Source organism: Bufo gargarizans, chromosome 10 (assembly GCF_014858855.1).
Source record: "Bufo gargarizans isolate SCDJY-AF-19 chromosome 10, ASM1485885v1, whole genome shotgun sequence".
Lineage (NCBI taxonomy): Eukaryota > Metazoa > Chordata > Amphibia > Anura > Bufonidae > Bufo > Bufo gargarizans.
The window spans coordinates 55,079,890-55,097,486 of record NC_058089.1 but is presented as its reverse complement, the minus strand read 5'-3'; the positions used below and the strand labels follow the sequence as shown (position 1 = coordinate 55,097,486).

The 17,597-nt window shown below is 42.9% G+C and overlaps 1 protein-coding gene across 2 annotated transcripts in view; it reads left to right on the top strand.

Moving 5' to 3' along the window:
* The window catches only part of METTL15 (methyltransferase like 15), a 285,871-nt gene that overhangs the window by 162,164 nt on the left and 106,110 nt on the right, over positions 1-17,597 (top strand). For both annotated transcript variants that reach the window (XM_044270341.1, XM_044270340.1), the window contains exon 3: positions 8,538-8,674. In XM_044270341.1, coding sequence (XP_044126276.1) covers positions 8,538-8,674 — 137 coding nt within the window. The remainder of the gene's footprint in view (positions 1-8,537; positions 8,675-17,597) is intronic.

The following is a 17,597-nucleotide window of genomic DNA, read 5'->3' as shown; positions in this document are numbered from 1 at the left end:
GGACATCCTAGCGGAAAACCCTGATAAGTGGGTTGTTCAGAGTGTGCCCATTATAGGTGCACATTGTCAGGAAGGGCACCTTGGCATCATAAAGATGCCTTTCAGTCAAATAAAACATTGGAGGTCATTTACTAAAGACAACTTTGTAAACTTTTGCTTTTAGTTAAAATCTTTAGTTTTATGTTTACTTCTATGCAACCTACGTGTCTCCATGGTTACAGACTACAAACAAACCCTGTGAAGTCTGATCTTGCAGTCTTACTCCCCTCCATTTTTCCTCTATTTTCTGTTAACCTACTGTATTTTCAAGGCCCCATTCACAGGACAGTATTTTTGTCCACAACAGATCCATATTTTTTGCGGATTGGATGGGAACCATTCATTTCAATGGTCCTGCAAAAAATGCGTACAGCACATCATGTGCTGTCCACATCTGTATATCCGTTCTGCAGTCCGGCAAAAATGATTTCTTGTACTGCTGACGCAAAAAAAAAAAGTATTGTTACAATGGGTCCGCAAAAAATGGATGTTACATAGACGTCATCCGTATTTTTTTTGCAGATCCATGTTTTGCGGAAAGCAAAATAATTACAGGTATGTGACTGTACCCTTAGGATGTGGCAAGGAACATAGTTCCCCACACCTGATTGTAAATTTCACTGGGAGATGTGGATGTTAGATCACTTTAAAGTGAACATCCTGAACAGGGGTGCTTAAAAACTTAGGGGTCATTTATTTTTCAGAAATTAGGCGTATTTCTGGTGCAGATTGCTCTGCAAAGGTTTTTTTAGCTGCCATCTGCGAGGTCTAAAAAAGTGGGCTTAGCGATGAAGGGGACGGGCCTGTTTTAGGCGTAGAAAATGGGCTAAATGTAGAACAGCTCGGAAGCTGTGTTACATTTAGAACTAGCGGAGGATCTGCCGAAGTTATGGAGAGGCCAGCGCCTCTTCATAACTTTGGCCGATCCACTGCCAGATATTTGGGTCATTAAGACTGTCGTCTAAAAGGCTAGCCTTAATAAATGACCCCCTTAATGTCCTCTATGGGCTATGACATATGTGTTCCAGTCAGTAGGTAGATGTAGAATGATGTTATCTTATGGGGTGACAGCCTTTAAAGGGAGTCTGTCACCACATTTGACCATATTAGACAGATCAAATTCATAGCCGGCGCATGCGCAGTAGGTATTGCGATGCCCTGCCAGGACCGGGCATCGCATTGCGCATGCGCCAGCTATACCTACTGCGCATGCGCCGGCTACGAATTTGTCCGCGCAGCCGCAATGGAAAAGGCGAGGGGAGGGGAGTAAACGGGCGGGCACAGGCACAAGGAGGGCAGGGTTATGAGCCGTTAGGGAGGTCCGGTCTTGGGCTCGGAAGATTGAGACACCGCCCTGGGCACTTGAGAGGGCTCGTTTACACAATCTTCAAAGTTCATTTTTGGCAGAAAGAAGACTCGGTTATATGCAACAAAGGTACCGTTTTTAACTGCTGGGTGGCACATATAACGCTATAGGATCTGTCTAATATGGTCAAATGTGGTGACAGACTCCCTTTAAGGCTTCGTAGGCTTGATTCTCAAACACAATAATTTTTTTTTGACTCTGGAAAAGATCCTAAGTTATCATCAAGTTTTAAATTGGTTCCACTGACTAGTTGCTTTTTCTGTTTTCTAATGCTTTTTAAATGGTAATTTCAAATTAAAATTCAATGTGTAGAACTCTTTTGGGTACATGTCGAACCTGCAGGATTTTTGTCCCATCCTTTGCTGCCATCAGTACATTTTTCCCCATGCATCGGTAAATACGATGAAAGCCAAAACATTCTACATAGTTTAAATAATGAATAAATTCATCAATGTAAATTGAATTTGACTTTTTATATTTGTGTTATCAGTTCAGTATTCAGCATTCAATAAATTATACAATATTACTGTTTAATATTTCTATAGTATATAATATTTTTATTTTGAAGCCCGAGTTAGTCGGAACATACTCTTAATTCTACCCAAAACCGAATCTCACTCGACGGTACTGTTTGTATATAGGTTAGTCATCTTTCCTTGTAAGTATCGAATCTAAACAAATTAAATTTGTCTCAAAGTTTTGAAAAAATTTGGGAAGTCTCAAAGATTACCGTTAGTAACACACTACACCGTCATGGATTAGAATCCTGCAGGGCACACTAGGTCCCCCTGCTCACGCCAGCACATATCCAGGCTCGTTTGAAGTTCGCCAATGACCATCTAGATAATCCAGAGGAGACATCGAAGAAGGTCATGTGGTCAGAGATCAGACCAAATTTGAACTTTTTGGTATCAACTCCACTCGCCGTGTTTGGAGGAAGAAGACAGATGAGTACAACTCCAAGATCACCGAAGCATGGGGGTGGAAACATCATACTCTGGGGGTGCTTTTCTGCAAAGGGGACAGGACGACTGCACCGTATTGAAGGGAGGATGGATGGGGCCATGTATTGCGAGATTTTGACCAACAACCTCCTTCCCTCAGTAAGGGCATTGAAGATGGGTCGTGGCTGGGTCTCCCAGCATGACAATTACCCGAAACACACAGCCAGGGCAACTAAGGAGTGGCTCCATAAGAAGCATTTCAAGGTTCTGGAGTGGCCTAGCCAGTCTCCAGACCTGAACCCAATAGAACATCTTTGGAGGGAGCTGAAACTCAATGTAGCCCAGCGACAGCCCCAAAACCTGAAAGATTTGGAGAAGATCTGTGTGGAGGAGTGGGCCAAAATCCCTGCTGCAGTGTGTGCAAACTTGGTCAAGAACTACAGGAAATGTCTAATCTCTGTAATTGGAAACCAAGGTTTCTGTAAAAAATATTAAAGGGGTTGTCTCACTTCAGTAAGTGGCATTTATCATGTAGAGAAAGTTAATACAAGCCGCTTACTAATGTATTGTTATCATACATGTTGCTTCCTTTGCTGGCTAGATTCATTTTTCCATCACATTTATACACTCCTTGTTTCCATGGTTACAGACCACTTTGCAATCCATCAGTGGTGGTCGTGCTTGCACACTATAGGAAAAAGCTCTCTGGTGGCCAGGACCATGGGAGCGCACATAGGCTAGTGCTTTTTTCCTATACTATGCAAGCATGACCACCACTGCAGGGTGGTCGTAACCATGGAAACGAGCAGTGTATAATGTGATGGAAAAATTAATCCAGCCAGCAAAGGAAGCAATATGGATAATCACAATACATTAGTAAGTGCTTGTATTAACTTTCTCTACATGATAAATGCCAATTAATGAAGTGAGACAACCCCTTTAAGTTCTGTTTTTTTATAGTGTCAACTACTTATTTCATGCAATAAAAGGCAAATTAATTATTAAAAAATTATTCTGTCTCTCACAGTTGAGGTGTACCTACGATAAAAATTGCAGACCTGTTCATTCTTTGTAGGTGGGAAAATTTTCTAAATTGCAAGTGTATCAAATACTTATTTTGCCCACTGTATGTTTGTCTCTTTTGACATTACTAATCCTGTGTTGGTGTTAAAGAGCCTGAAGGGATTGGATACAGTCCTAGGAGGACCCAGAAAATCATACATAACTTTTCAGGACAATTGGGGCACTTTTGATTTAGGTATAGTTTAGGCTTCTTTCACATTTGCAGCACAGCTCTCCGGCACAGAAGGCCAGGAATCAGCCGGTCAAAAAACGTTGCCTGCCGTGGATTTTGTCCAGCCGAATCCTAGAATGTTTTCTGGATAGCGACTGGATCTCCATCGGACCCCATTATATGTGGGCTGGTGGGCGTTTTCGGTAACATCCGGCAATGCTCGATCTGGAGAACAGCTCTCCCAGAACAGCCTGCTGGAGAACTGTGCCGCAAATGTGAATTTTGCCTTATTCGTACCCAAATGGAATCTGCCAACTGATATGTTAGACCCTAGATCTCTACTGGTGACCAGTGATGGCCAGTTCGCATTGTTCGCCCGCGAACATATGCGGGCTGCCATCTTTTTTCACAAGTCCGGCGAGGCACAGGTAAGCCCTTACCTGTGTCTGTGCCGCGGGCCAGTCTGAAAACAAATGCGGTCACCAGGAGCAGGCAGTTCCGAGAACAGCCCGATGAAGGCCCCCGGTAACTGTTTTCAGAACTTCCTGCTCCCGCTAACCGCACTTGTTTTCAGACCGGCTCGCGCACAGGCACAGGTAAGGGCTTACCTGTGCCTTGCCGGACTTGTGAAAAAAGATGGCAGCCCGCATATGTTCGCGGGCGAACAATGCAAACTGGCCATCACTGCTGGTGACATCCGCTCGACAAGCAGCACAACTTAGCCTATGGTCAATGACAGCATGGAGGGGCACAAGAATCAAGATAAAATTACTCCATAACTGTGTATTTTGGGCAGGAAGGAAATTGCATTCTTTTTTGTACACGTGTAAAACCAGATTATGGGGGAGATTTGTCAAAATTCTCCCCCTTTATGTTTTGGATATTTATCCAGACATGAAGGAGACATAATTGAGACGTTGGATCATTTGAGAAAGTTCTCTATGCTCCTCACACGGTTGTCTCAGCCAATTTCTACAAAACAACCCTTTCTATTTTCCCTGTGCTGCCAAAAAAATACCCATTACCCTATAAGTTCCCTTTACCGTCATAGAAATTGTTTGACCGGATTTGTTTGAGGTTTCGCTATTTTACCTGCTATAAATTTTGAGATAAATAGCCGAACCCAGAAGGTAACCGGGAATCTTTTTTTGAGTTATGCGCCATCATAAATGGATTCTAAAATTCCTCTGGGTAAATCTGTCAGAGAATCATAACTTAACTAAAGGAGTGTGAGTCATGCCATTTATAACCATTGTGACATTCCTTTCTGTTATTTGCAGGGACATGGAGAAATAATGTGATTTAGCTATATCTGATTAAAAAGAATTGGACTTGATCGCAAGGCAACATTTTCAGAAGTAGTGTTTTAGATTGTTTGCAGTGGTGTGGGAGTCTTTCTGCTTTTGTTTCTGTTCCCAATATTTTTTTTTGTTCTTTCGCAAGAAAAAAGCTTCTTTTTTTTTAAGAGATAAAATAGTTATTTGAAGCAAGATGAATGCTGTTTGGCGTGGTCGAGGTTCTTTAGCCTCAGTGGTTGAGCCTTATAATATACATTAATGTCTAACACACCAACTTCCTAACCTAAGGGATCAATTACTCTTTACCTGAATGATTTGGGAAAAAAAAAGTTGAAACTTTTTTTTTTATATAACTTACAGTATATTCCACAGAACATCATTCATTTCTATTGGAACCGGACTCGAGAATGTCATGAGAACTGTGTAAATGGCTTGTTGAGTGGCACTAAGGCTAAGTTCACAGTTTGAGGATGCGATACAGATTTTAAAGTCCACATGACATCCTACATCAGTCCGTGCATGTGGATTGGGTTTCCACAACTTTGTGCACGTGCTACGGAAAAACTTCCATGCGGAAAAATACTTGTTACCAAGGATTTTTCTATGGAAAATTCGGATACTCGCCACTTTACACTGCACATCTACAGCAGAGATCTAAGGCTAGTTTCACACTAGCGCTAAACAGTTCCGGTAGAGGAACAGCCTTCCCGAGTTCATTGCCTCCGGCATAGTCAGAATCTTCCGGAACACCGACATTGGTGAAAGCAACTTTTTTTGTCTGCCCAAATCCCGCCACTAATGCCAGAAACAGACCGGTACCTCACTGGATCCCATAAAAGTCATTGGGCTCCAGCGGGGAATGCCGGATACGATGAACTGCAGCAGGCAGTTCCTCTACCGGAACAGCCTGTCTAGTGTGAAACTAGCCTTAGCATATAGCCTCAAGTTTCTGCATCTGGTCTTGTAGTAAAATAAATGTATGCAAATATGGCGCTGTGAACTTACTACGATAAAATACTACGCTCAACTTGTATTTCCTTAGGGTACTTTCACACTAGCGTTTTTCTTTTCCGGCACTGAGTTCCGTCCTAGGGGCTCTATACCGGAAAAGAACTGATCAGTTTTATCCTAATGCATTCTGAACGGAGAGTAATCCGTTCAGGATGTCTTCAGTTCAGTCTTTTTGACTTTTCAGGACGGAGATAATACCGCAGCATGCTACGGTTTTATCTCCGGCCAAAAAAACGGCATGCGCAGAACGGAAGTAAGGATCCGGCACTAATACATTCCTATGACATTCAGGCAAGTTTTCAATTTTTTTTGCTAGAGATAAAACCGTAGCATGCTACGGTTTTATCTTTTGCCTGATCAGTCAAAATGACTGAACTAAAGACATCCTGATGCATCCTGAACAGATTTCTCTCCATTCAGAATGCATGGGGATAAAACTGATCAGTTCTTTTCCGGCATTGAGCCCTTTTGACGTAACTCAGTGCCGGAAAAGAAAAACTCTAGTGTGAAAGTACCCTAAGTGCAGACTTCAGGGAGTTGTCACATACGATTCTTCGCAGGATTTAAATCCATACATTACTGTGAGTAAGGGCTAGCGTTGCAATTTGTGAAGATTTGATTGTTTATCTACTTTGGAGAACCCTATGTGAAAACTCAGTAAAACTTCTATTTATATAAATTTTATGTAGGCTTTATACTGGATTTTATAATGATGTCTTTGTTATTGTTGTGGGCTAACTACTTAAAGGGGTGTCTCATCTCAGACAATGGGGGCATATCGCCAGGAGCCCCCCAAAGTGGTGGCTGGAGGACTCCGGTCCGGCCACCACCAAGCGCTCTTCCCATAGAAGTGAATGGGAGCGTACTGCACATGACCGGCCTCTTCTCCCATTCACTTCAATGGGCCAGACGGAAATAGCCAGTGCTCAGCTATTTTTTGTGGTCCCATAGAAATGATTGGAGGGTGGCTGCGCATGCGCAGTGCACCCTCCACAACTTGCGAAGCTCCGTTCTCGATATAGGTGCACATCCCAGCTATCAGACAATTGGGACATATCCAAGCAATATGCCCCTATTGTCTGAGATGAGACAACCCTCTTTAAGGTGTTAACCCATGAATAAGGTAAGAAATTAAAATCATGCATAATCTAGTACATGACATCATCTTTCTAACACAGCTAGAACCAGCCCAGTACCTCACATGGATCCATAGATGTCCCCTTTCTGCTCAATTTATTTCTAGTTGTCAGCTTAGGGGACTTGTCCTTTCTCAGGGGTGTTTCCTTTCTGCTGCAGCGGGTGGCAGTTGAAGGATGGAGCTGAGCATGTGGTTCCGTCTCCTTAGCAGGACAAAGAAATTAGAGAGCAAACCAGCTGGTGGCGCTATACAGATGGGTTTCAGTGAATAACTCAGTGGCTATAAAAACATTCAAATGTTTTATGGGACAACCCCTTTAACCAAATGGTTTAAATTGGGGACTGTGCTTTCAACAAACTTTGCATAAAGCAACATTAGACAGCCCTTGGACAAAGATGGAGTGGTTTCTCGAAAACCCTGTAACATTAGACTCATAAGTTTGTTTGTTTTTGACCAAATTGGTGTAGACCAGGGATGCCCAACCTGCAGCCCTCCAGCTGTTACAAAACTACGACTCCCAGCATGCCTGGACAGCCTCCAGACATCAGGGCATGTTGGTAGTTGTAGTTTTGCAACAGCTGGGGGGGTTCCGCAGGTTGGACATCCCTGATGTAGACTGCTCAGGGGTGGATCTTGTCCTCTGGATGAAGTAGCTGAGGGGAACAACTGTTTCACATTGAAGAGACACGAAGTTGCAGGGATACTTATTTTTCAGTCAATGTTCCATGGGAATAAAGGAAGCAAATCATCTCATACAGCCAAACCAGCAGGGGCCGACTGAGGGCTAAAAGTGGCCCCATGTTATAGGTTGGCTCAAATTAATTGGCCAGCATTACCATATTGCAGCACATAATATCACCCCAGTGCAGCACAAAATCCTGCACCAGCAGAACCGAATACCACAGTACATCCCAAAATAATGCCCTAGCAGCACAAAGTACCTTCCCCAGTAACTGCCCCTCTGTTTTGGCTAGCATCGGCACCGGGTGCCACGTTCTGTCCTCCTACTCCAGTTTGCTCAGGATGGCGATACAGTTGAATTCAAGAGTCAGGAGAGGAGCATCAGATCGTGACCTGGCTGGCTATCCTGAAGAGGGCTTAGGTGGCCCCCGGGAAATCTCCCTGTAGGGTCTATGGCCAGTCTGCCCCTGCAAACCAGAGAGGTCCATCTGTGGACAGCACTTTTGGGGGGGTTTGCCACTCCTCAGTACGGGTTGGCTGGATGAGATGCCTCAGATGTGACATGGGGGTGGGAGGGGGTGTCTACTGTAATTCCATATATATTCCACCAAGCACAGGCCAGTGCACCATTTCTTAAGCTGTGAGGCGTCAACCTTCGGAGCTATTCCTTACTGGTCATAAATGATAGCTAATTCCCTGTATACACATGCTTATCCCAGATGCCAATGAATACAGTTGGCACAAGCGCTTTGAATCCCCAAATATTTAATAGTATAATCAGATGCTTGTATTATATTTTCATTTCTTTTTTTCTTTCCTGGTCTAGACGATATTGGATATGACTTTTGGGGCAGGAGGTCACACCACATCAATTCTGAAGCAGGCTCCTAATATTAAAGTATTAGCGCTAGACCGAGATCCTGCTGCGTATTCAATAGCTCAGCGCTTGTCCTACTGTGAGGGGTAAGTACGCTCTTTCATGAGCCGCCTAATCTAGAACATTTCTAAACCTTCTTTCATGTCATAATTGTAAAATTGAAAACTTTATATAAAAATATATGGTAGTTACCAACTATTTTCTTTAGTATACATTGCACCCGTCTAGCTTGCAAATTATCACCGGTGATAATTCGCAAGTGTGAAGCTAGATTACCAAAGTGAAACAACTTGAGGGCTGTGGGCGTCCGAAACCCTGTATTGCGCAGGCACGCAGCGCCATTAGTAACCGGAGACCATTCGTGGAGCGGCCGATACCTGGACTGTATGCCTACAGACGTCACCGTGTAGACACTATCAACATCGGGTAAGAAGCGCACAAGCGCTATATAAAAAAGAAAACTACACTACAAAGGGGCCGAAGCGACTGGACACGTCAGTGGACTTACGCTCCATCACTGTTAATCATTTAACGCACCTATCAGTGTGTATTGAGCCACTGGACACTCACATATGCCCCATAGAACATTCCACCATCCTGCTGAAAATACATCATCTAAGAAAATTTTAAGGAAAACAACGTAGGACTGCAGTCCAAATAATATAGAGTAAGCTGCGAGAGCTCCGCAGCTTAAAGGGATTCTGTCACGAAGTTTTGGGCTATAGAGCTGCAGACATGCACGGCTAGATCGCCGCTAGTATGTCCGCAATATATCTGTCTATAGGGCTGTGTGCTTTTAATGTCTTTAAAAAAGGATTTTATAGATATGTAAATTAGTGTTGTATGTGTCCAAGGGGCTGTACTAACCTTCCTGGAGCCCAGCCGTGCCCACCTGTGAAGGAGCCCAGCACCGCCTATGTCCTCCGAATAGATTGTCGTAATCTTGCGATGCGCGAGCTCGCGCAAGCGCAATGCCGGTATAGTGTTCCTTCCCTGTGCTGGCATCAGCCTCAGGGAAAGAACTGCACATGCGCGAGCTCGCGCATCGCGAGATTACGGAAATCTATTCGGAGGACATAGGCGGGGCTGGGCTCCTTCACAGGCGGGCACGGCTGGGCTCCACGAAGGTTAGTACAGCCCCTTGGACACATATAACACTAATTTACATATCTATAAAATCCCTTTTTAAAAGACATTAAAAGCACACAGCCCTATATGACAGATATATTGCGGATATACTAGCGGCGATCTAGCCGTGCATGTCCGCAGCTCTATAGGCCATAACTTTGTGACAGAATCCCTTTAATAATAAGGACGGACCGTGGCTATTATCATTTTATTGTCATTATTAATTGTATTGCCATCTTAGATTCATAATTGCCTTTTGATTTTATACTGCTATTTGGCGTGTCCATGTCAGCACACGAGTGCATATTTTTATGTATGATTGGCCAATATCTGGCATAATTTTACAGGTTGGGATTAAATTTGATGTAATTGACTTCTTGTGAGCTGGTCATCTTTTTGTATAAGATGTACATAAGGTAAGCAACTACATGAGTGTAGCTGTTAAAAAAAAACCCTTTTAAGCTAGCTTTAAATGTTTTTTGCATTTAGGATGTTGGAAAACCAATTAAGCACTTTGAAGATTGCTTGCAGCATCTTTATACAATTAGTATAATGGTTTGTCTTCGTATTGGTTCCCATCTGCATCACGGAGGCATAGACTTTGATTAATATTTTATGATGTCAACCCTATGGTGTTTGACTTGCTTATTTATTGGTCTTGGGATAGATTATTCTAACGGTGGTCTGATGGCACCTAGACATGGGACCAAAACTGTACAAAATGTCTTCAAGTGTCAGAAAGGTAATATAATGCTCTCCAAAATGTGAGCTTGGTAAGGCAGGGTGACATTGCTTTCTCTAACAGCAAAATGCTTTTCTTTCTGCATATGTTTGTCTCAGGCCAGTGAAGCATTTAGTGAGCTTTTAATGCAAGTCTTGAATTTAACACCATTTGCAGAACTATAAACTACATTCTTGTTAGTGTGAGAATTTACCCCGTTGTGAGAGATTTGTGTGACATTTGACTGGAGGCTGAGAAAGGATTTGCCGCAAATAACACTTTGTACTTTACAACGTGGTCCATTACTCCCGGCTTGTCTCTGTTCTTATATTCCAGCTTTTGTCCTGTAAGCCATGCACTCTAGAAACAAATATGCCATGGATCTCCTTATCTCATCACCACATTTTACCGAAATCCCAGTTGCATAGCTTCTTGGCTTTCCTCACTTCATTGGAAAAACAAATTGGATGCTCAAATAGGATCATAGACGTTTCATTATGATTGCTACATGTAGCCACTATACCATTCAAGTAGATATGGGCTTCTTCGTGCTGAAGAGTCTGATGAATAGCCTTTTTTCACCAGCCTCCTGGTAGAACAGTGGACTTGGCTGTGTGCTACACGGAAATATAATCTAAATTAGCGAAGGATTTGGAACCAGATGTCAAAATACCAAATTAATAGAAAATTAGAACAATGCACAGATATAATTAATACTGACCCAGGGAAACTGCACCGTATTATAGACAATGTTGGCCTTCAGTAATGGTATCCAGCAGCCTGGCACCAATGATGAGATCTAGGGACTTACTTCGGTAAAATGGGAAAAACTGAGTGACTAAGTTGGCTATTGAAGAGACTTTCAGTGTTTGACACCAAAATATGCTCCTAATTTAAGATAGTAGTAGATCAGATTGAAGCACCTTCTTTTAATTAGAAGGGTGAAGAAGTCCATTAGTTGTATCTCAAGACTTAGGTGGACTTATATTGTGAAATGTCTTACGGTTGGTCAGTGACAGGCATTATCATGGGACTGCTAGTTTAGACCCTAGGCTGCCTACATACAAACAACCCTGGGGATCAAGATGCTAGGGTTGACCACTTGCTAAGAAAGGGAGATGTTAGTACTAAGATCTGTCAAGGGCTTACATTGAACCAAAGTTTCTCCAGTATGGGCCATTGCTGTGGGGCTGAACTCCTTCTGGGCTTTGCCCATATGATCACTAAGAAGAATATATACGTCCAGGTGTGCAAAATGTTTCCAGATTTTCATGTTTGCCATACCTTACCCAGAGGAGCCCCATTGAAGCTACTAAGAGTCAAAAAGTTTTTAAAGATGTCACCTGGAGATGATACAATAATTGAATTAAAGGGTCATTTTTTTTTTAGAAGAACTTAGCTGAGGATATCTCCAGTAGTCCCGTAGAGTTGAATGCAGTGGCAGTGCACTAGCTTAACCCTCTGGGGCAGGGGTGGACTAGCCATAAACCCTAAAGGAAAACTTCTTAGTTGGCCACCTGAGCCCTCCTCATGGCTGGTAGTTTTGGGGGTTATTTTCTGCTGCTATTTTGTGATGTACTGTGGTATTTTCTGAGGTAGTATAATGTACAACAATATGGTATTGCTGGCCCCACCTACTTGTTTTGGTTCTACCTTCTCTCAATTTGGACCTGACTACAAAATGGGAGCACTTTTTTATTTATTTTTCCCAGGGCCACTTTAAGTTCCCAGCTACCCCTGATCTGGAATATGGGGCCCTGATTGGCCCCAGTGTTTGGACCCTACTGATCTTCTAGTTATCCCCTATGCTGCGATTATAAATAGAATGCCCCTTTAAATAATAACTGTTCTGCAAAATGAAGTACATTTCATTTTTACAGTTTTTAAACCCGACCATCATTGGTCTCCCATTGTGGTCTCCTAAATGATATTACATTGGGGGACACAATAGTATCTACACATTCTTTCCCACCACCCTGACTCCACTGAAGGATCATCACGTGTAAGCATTTCTTTTCTATTGCTTCTCCCCAAAGCACACACAAATAAAGACGTCCAAGTCTTTGAAAAAGTAATCACCATATGGCCACATACACAGATCCAATTTGCGCACTTTGCTCACCAGTTCCAAGTTTCGTTAAAAAACAAGTCTGATAAAAACAACATGTTTTTTTGTTAAATCCAGTTACATTATTTTCTTGTGTTGTGTTTTTTTTAAATGTTTTTCGAGATTTCTTTTTGTGTCAAGTGTATAAAATATTCTACTCAAGTTATCTAACGCAGGTATCAGAAGAGCCTACAGTCAGTGCCACGTTGCCCAGTCCATAAATAATAGGCAGTAGTGTAAAGCATTTCTTTGACGTTGATGTACATTTTAATGCTGTGTAAAGGACGATTTGCGCGCCTGTCTTTGCACAGCGCACTATTTTATAGTGACAGATCACATTAAACTGACTGGAGCATTCATCGTGATTAATCATGTGCCGGAGCGTGTTCCAGCCAAGTCACAGCTTTGAGGTTGAATGTGATGTCATCCATCAAGATGGGAAACCCTATTGATTTAAGAAAATGGCTTACAGGGTCAAACTCATTTTGTTCTGTTTTACTTTTTTTTGCCTAATTAAATATTGTGAACTTAGCAAGTACAGCCGCTTGTCACAAATTAACGAAGATATTTGATTTACTGTTACAGTGCTGCCCAAGTATTTCTTGGAAAGGATCTCAGAACTTGCATAGTTTTTCTGGCAAGATCATGTCACTTTGCTGTTAGTAAGGCTGACTGTCGAGGATATCATGGTGTGTTTTATGTGTGTGTGTGTGTGTATATATATATATATATATATATATATATATACACACACACAGTATCTCACAAAAGTAAGTACACCCCTCACATTTTTGTAGATACTTTATATCTTTTCAAGGGGCAACACTGAAGATCTGACACAGGTTGCCAATGGAATCCTCTTCCACTCCTCTATGAAGACATCACTGAGCTGGTTGATCTTAGAAACCTTAGGCTCCTCCACCTTCAGTTTGAGGATGCCCCACAGATGCTCAATAGGCTTTAGGCCTGGAGACACGCTTGGCCAGTCCAGCACCTTTGCCCTCAGTTTCTTTAGCAAGGCAGTGGTCATTTTGGAGGTGTTTTTGGGTTCATTATCATGTTAGAATGCTGCCATGCGGCCCAGTTTCCGAATGGAGGGATCATGCTCTGCTTCAGTATGTCACAGTACATGTTGGCATTTATGGTTCCCTCAATAAACTGTAGCTCCCCAAACCCGGCAGCACTCATGCAGCCCCAAACCATGACACTCCCATCACCATGCTTGACTGTAGGCAAGACAACACTTCTTAGGTCGACCATGCTGAGGCCTGTTCTGAGTGGAACCTGTCTTCTTAAACTGCTGTATGGTCTTGGCCACTGTGCTGCAGCTCAGTTTCAGGGTGTTGGCAATCTTCTCATAGTCTAGGCCAGTGGTCCCCAACCTTTTTTGCACCAAGGACCAGTTTCATGCAAGACAATTTTCCCAGGGACCGGGTGGGGTGGGGCTTAGGGGGTGGTGGTCGGCACTGACTGATTCACGCGCATAAAAAAAACACAAGGTGCATATTAAAATATATAACACTATATAACGACTATATAAATTGACTAGGGTCTCAGCTGCATTTATCTCTGCTGCACTGTACCGTATTTTTCACCCTATAAGACGCACCTAGGTTTTAGAGGCGAACAATAGGAAAAAAATATTTTCCATTACACCTCAGGTCCGACCAGCAATCAGACCCCCAATGTTAATAAGACCTCAGATCAGACCCCCAATGTTAATAAGACCTCAGATCAGACCCCCAATGCCTCAGATCAAACCCCCAACCTTCAGCCATCTATCAGTCCTATGTCAGCCAGCCATCAGCGCCCATGTCAGCCAGCCATCAGCGCTCATGTCAGCCAGCCATCAGCCCCCATGTAAGCCAGCCATCAGCCATCGGCCCTCATGTCAGCCCCCAGCCATCAGCGCAAATAAAAAAAAATAAAAAACACTTACTTCTCCTGCTCCTGGACGCCACCGCTCCTCACCATTGCAATCCTCTTCATCCTGCTGTCGGCTGTGTATCGCGGGCACGACGCACAGTGTGAGGTCACTGTGCGCAGCCCTGCACAGCCGAACCGAGGACCAGGAAGCGGTGAGTACAGTACAGATCCTTCACAGCTTCCTGGTCCTCCGGTACTAATGAAGCACTTCCATAATGGAAGCGCTTCATCAGTACTGCGTTAAACAAGGCCCTGATGGCCGCGGCCTGGCAAACAATCTTCCAGGGCCCGGTCGAGGGCCCTGGACTGCTGGTCTAGGCCATTTTTATGTAGATTAACATTATTTTTTTTCAGATCCTCAGAGAATTTTTTGCAATTGGGTGCCATGTTGAAGCTCCAGTCACAATTTTGCAGTTTTCACTTAGTGGTGTACTCGGTATTGTTGCCAGCGGTTTAGACAGTGATGGCTGTTTGTGGAGTTATGTTAAGGGCACACCAAATTTACACTGTTATACTAGCTGTACACTGACTACTTTACATTGTAAAAAAGCGTCATATTTTCAGTGTTGTCCCATGAAAAGATATAATAAAATATTTACATAAATGTGAGGGGTGTACTCACTTTTGTGAGATACTGTGTGTGTGTGTGTGTGTGTGTGTGTGTGTATACACACGCACATACACACACACACCACCTGCAACTCCCCCTTTGGTGTTAGAAACCAGTGAATGATTAAACCTTTCTTTCTTGTGGATTGAATGGATGAATGCACACTGTATAATATATATCCTCATTATTATATAGTTTAGTTTTAGGTGTATTACTCTAATTTTACCCCAAAAATTACAACAAGAGTACTTTCACACAATTTTACTTTAATAGGGAATGGTGTAATTAGCTAATCTCTAAATCACTTCATTTCAAAAATATTCCTGCATCCACCTGAAAAAAGCTGTAAAGTCATGGCCACTAGGGGTCTCACTTCTGTCAAGGTTTCAACAGACACAGAAAACAGTTAACAGGAAATGGGGGCGTGTCAGAGTTAACTGAGCTCCTGAGCCTGATACAACAGTTGCTTCTACACTGTTTCTGAAGCACCCTAAAAGAAGACAAACATATAGGAAGTTAGGTCACTGCTTCCAGTGTTGGGAGATTCAACAGAAGGGAGATGCCCACTGCTTGTAAGAGAAATGCATCTAGCTGTGCAGCTTGACAGGCAATAATATGGCTGAGGAAGACATTAGGAGGCTCAAAAAAGACCTGCTGCTTCACAGTTATCATTCTAAAATGAAGCACAACCATTATGCAAACTTTAATTTTTTTTTACTCCGGTATGCTTAAAGATTTATATAGGGTGCAATTTGTCCAAGGATTGCTCGAACCACACTGTTTCCTCTAATTCTGGAGGCACGGAAGTCTCACATCTTAACGCTTATTAGGCCACAACTAGTGTTGAGCAAAGCGATCTTCAGATTATAGATCTGAAGTCGCTTCAGCCAAAACTTTGTTTGAATGCTGTACGGAGATCCGTCTCTGTAGAGTTGAAATATTGGATGCCAGTTTTAAAATGGTTTTCAAGTTGAAATATCGAAGTCCAAAGTTATTCACTGAAGTCTCGCGAGACTTAGAAGATAACGAATTTAACCTCGGCAGAGCCCATACATTTGAATGCTGTACAGAGACAGTTCTCCGTACAGCATTAAAACAGATTTTTGAGTGAAGAGACTTCCGATCTAAGATCTGAAGATCTCTTCGCTCAACACTAGTTGTGGCCTAATAAGCTTTAAGATGTGAGACTTTTATGTCTCCAGAATTAGAGGAAACAGTGTGGTTCTAGCAATCTTTGGACAAATTGCACCCCATAGCAAAGCATACTTGAGTTAAAAAAAATAAAGTTTGCATTATGGCTGTGCTTTTCCGTACAGCATTCAAACAAAGTTTTTGACCGAAGTGGCTTTGGATCTATGATCTGAAGCTCGCTTCGCTCAACACCAGTCAGAAACCATGGATCCTATTCCCCGTAGAAGCTTTCGGTTCAGCTAGAATGAGAAAAATCTGACTGGATTTTATGTCTCGTGGGAATGGACAATATTTCTGTCCAGGTGCTGTCCAAGTTTAGAAAAGACAGCACTTGAACTGAACACTAGGGATAGGTCATAAGCTCTTAAATCCTAGAGAACCCCTTAAAGAGTGAAGACAAGGGGTCGTTTTGATCCCACACATCAGTTTAATCCTAAGTGATATCCTACAGCAACGATTAACCTGATGGTAACAGATTTTAAAGGGGATTCTCCAGGCCTGTACCTAAAAAGCCTCTTTTAGCTAACCTGTGGAGAAAAGACAATTTGAGAAGTACTAACTAACCCTTCCGTTTCTCCACCGATTCCGCAGTCCTGGCTGGGATCATTTGACTGCCCATCTGGCTGCGGGATCTTCTTCTGACATCTTTACCAGATGTGCTCCTCTTCCTTCCTGTTCAGCTGCATAGTGTAGATATAGCTGAACAGGACGAAAGACAGGCACCTCCGCCGGAGGAAGAGCTGTCATGTGATCCCAACCTGAACTGTGAAATTGTCGGAGTGGTAAGTACTGGGCAAAATGTGTTCTTTCCACAAGTTAGCTAAAAGATGCTTCTTATGTTCAGGCCAGGGCATCTGTCAGCAGATTTGTATCAATGAAGCTGGCTGACGACATCTGTGTTGGTCCCATGTTCATATGTGCCTGCATTGCTGAGAAAAAGGATGTTTTACTATGCAACTAAGCCTGTAGGAGCAACGGGGATGATGCTGTTACACCTAGAGGCTCTGCTCTCTCTGCAACTGCTGCACCCTCTGCACTTTGACAGGGCCAGGCAGTGAAAACATCATCCATCAAAGCGTGGCAGTTGCAGAGAGAGCAGAGCCTCCATTGCTCCTCGAGGCTCACTTGCATATATTAAAACATATTTTTTCTCAACAATGCGGGCACATATGAACATGGGACCAACACAGATGCCTTAAGCTGCCAAGTGCACATCTTACCAGGTCAGCCTGCTTCATAGGTACAAATCTGCTGACAGATGTCCTTTAATTGGGTATTAGGAGTATCAAAAACGTGCATTTGCAGAAAATTCTGTTTTGACTTTAG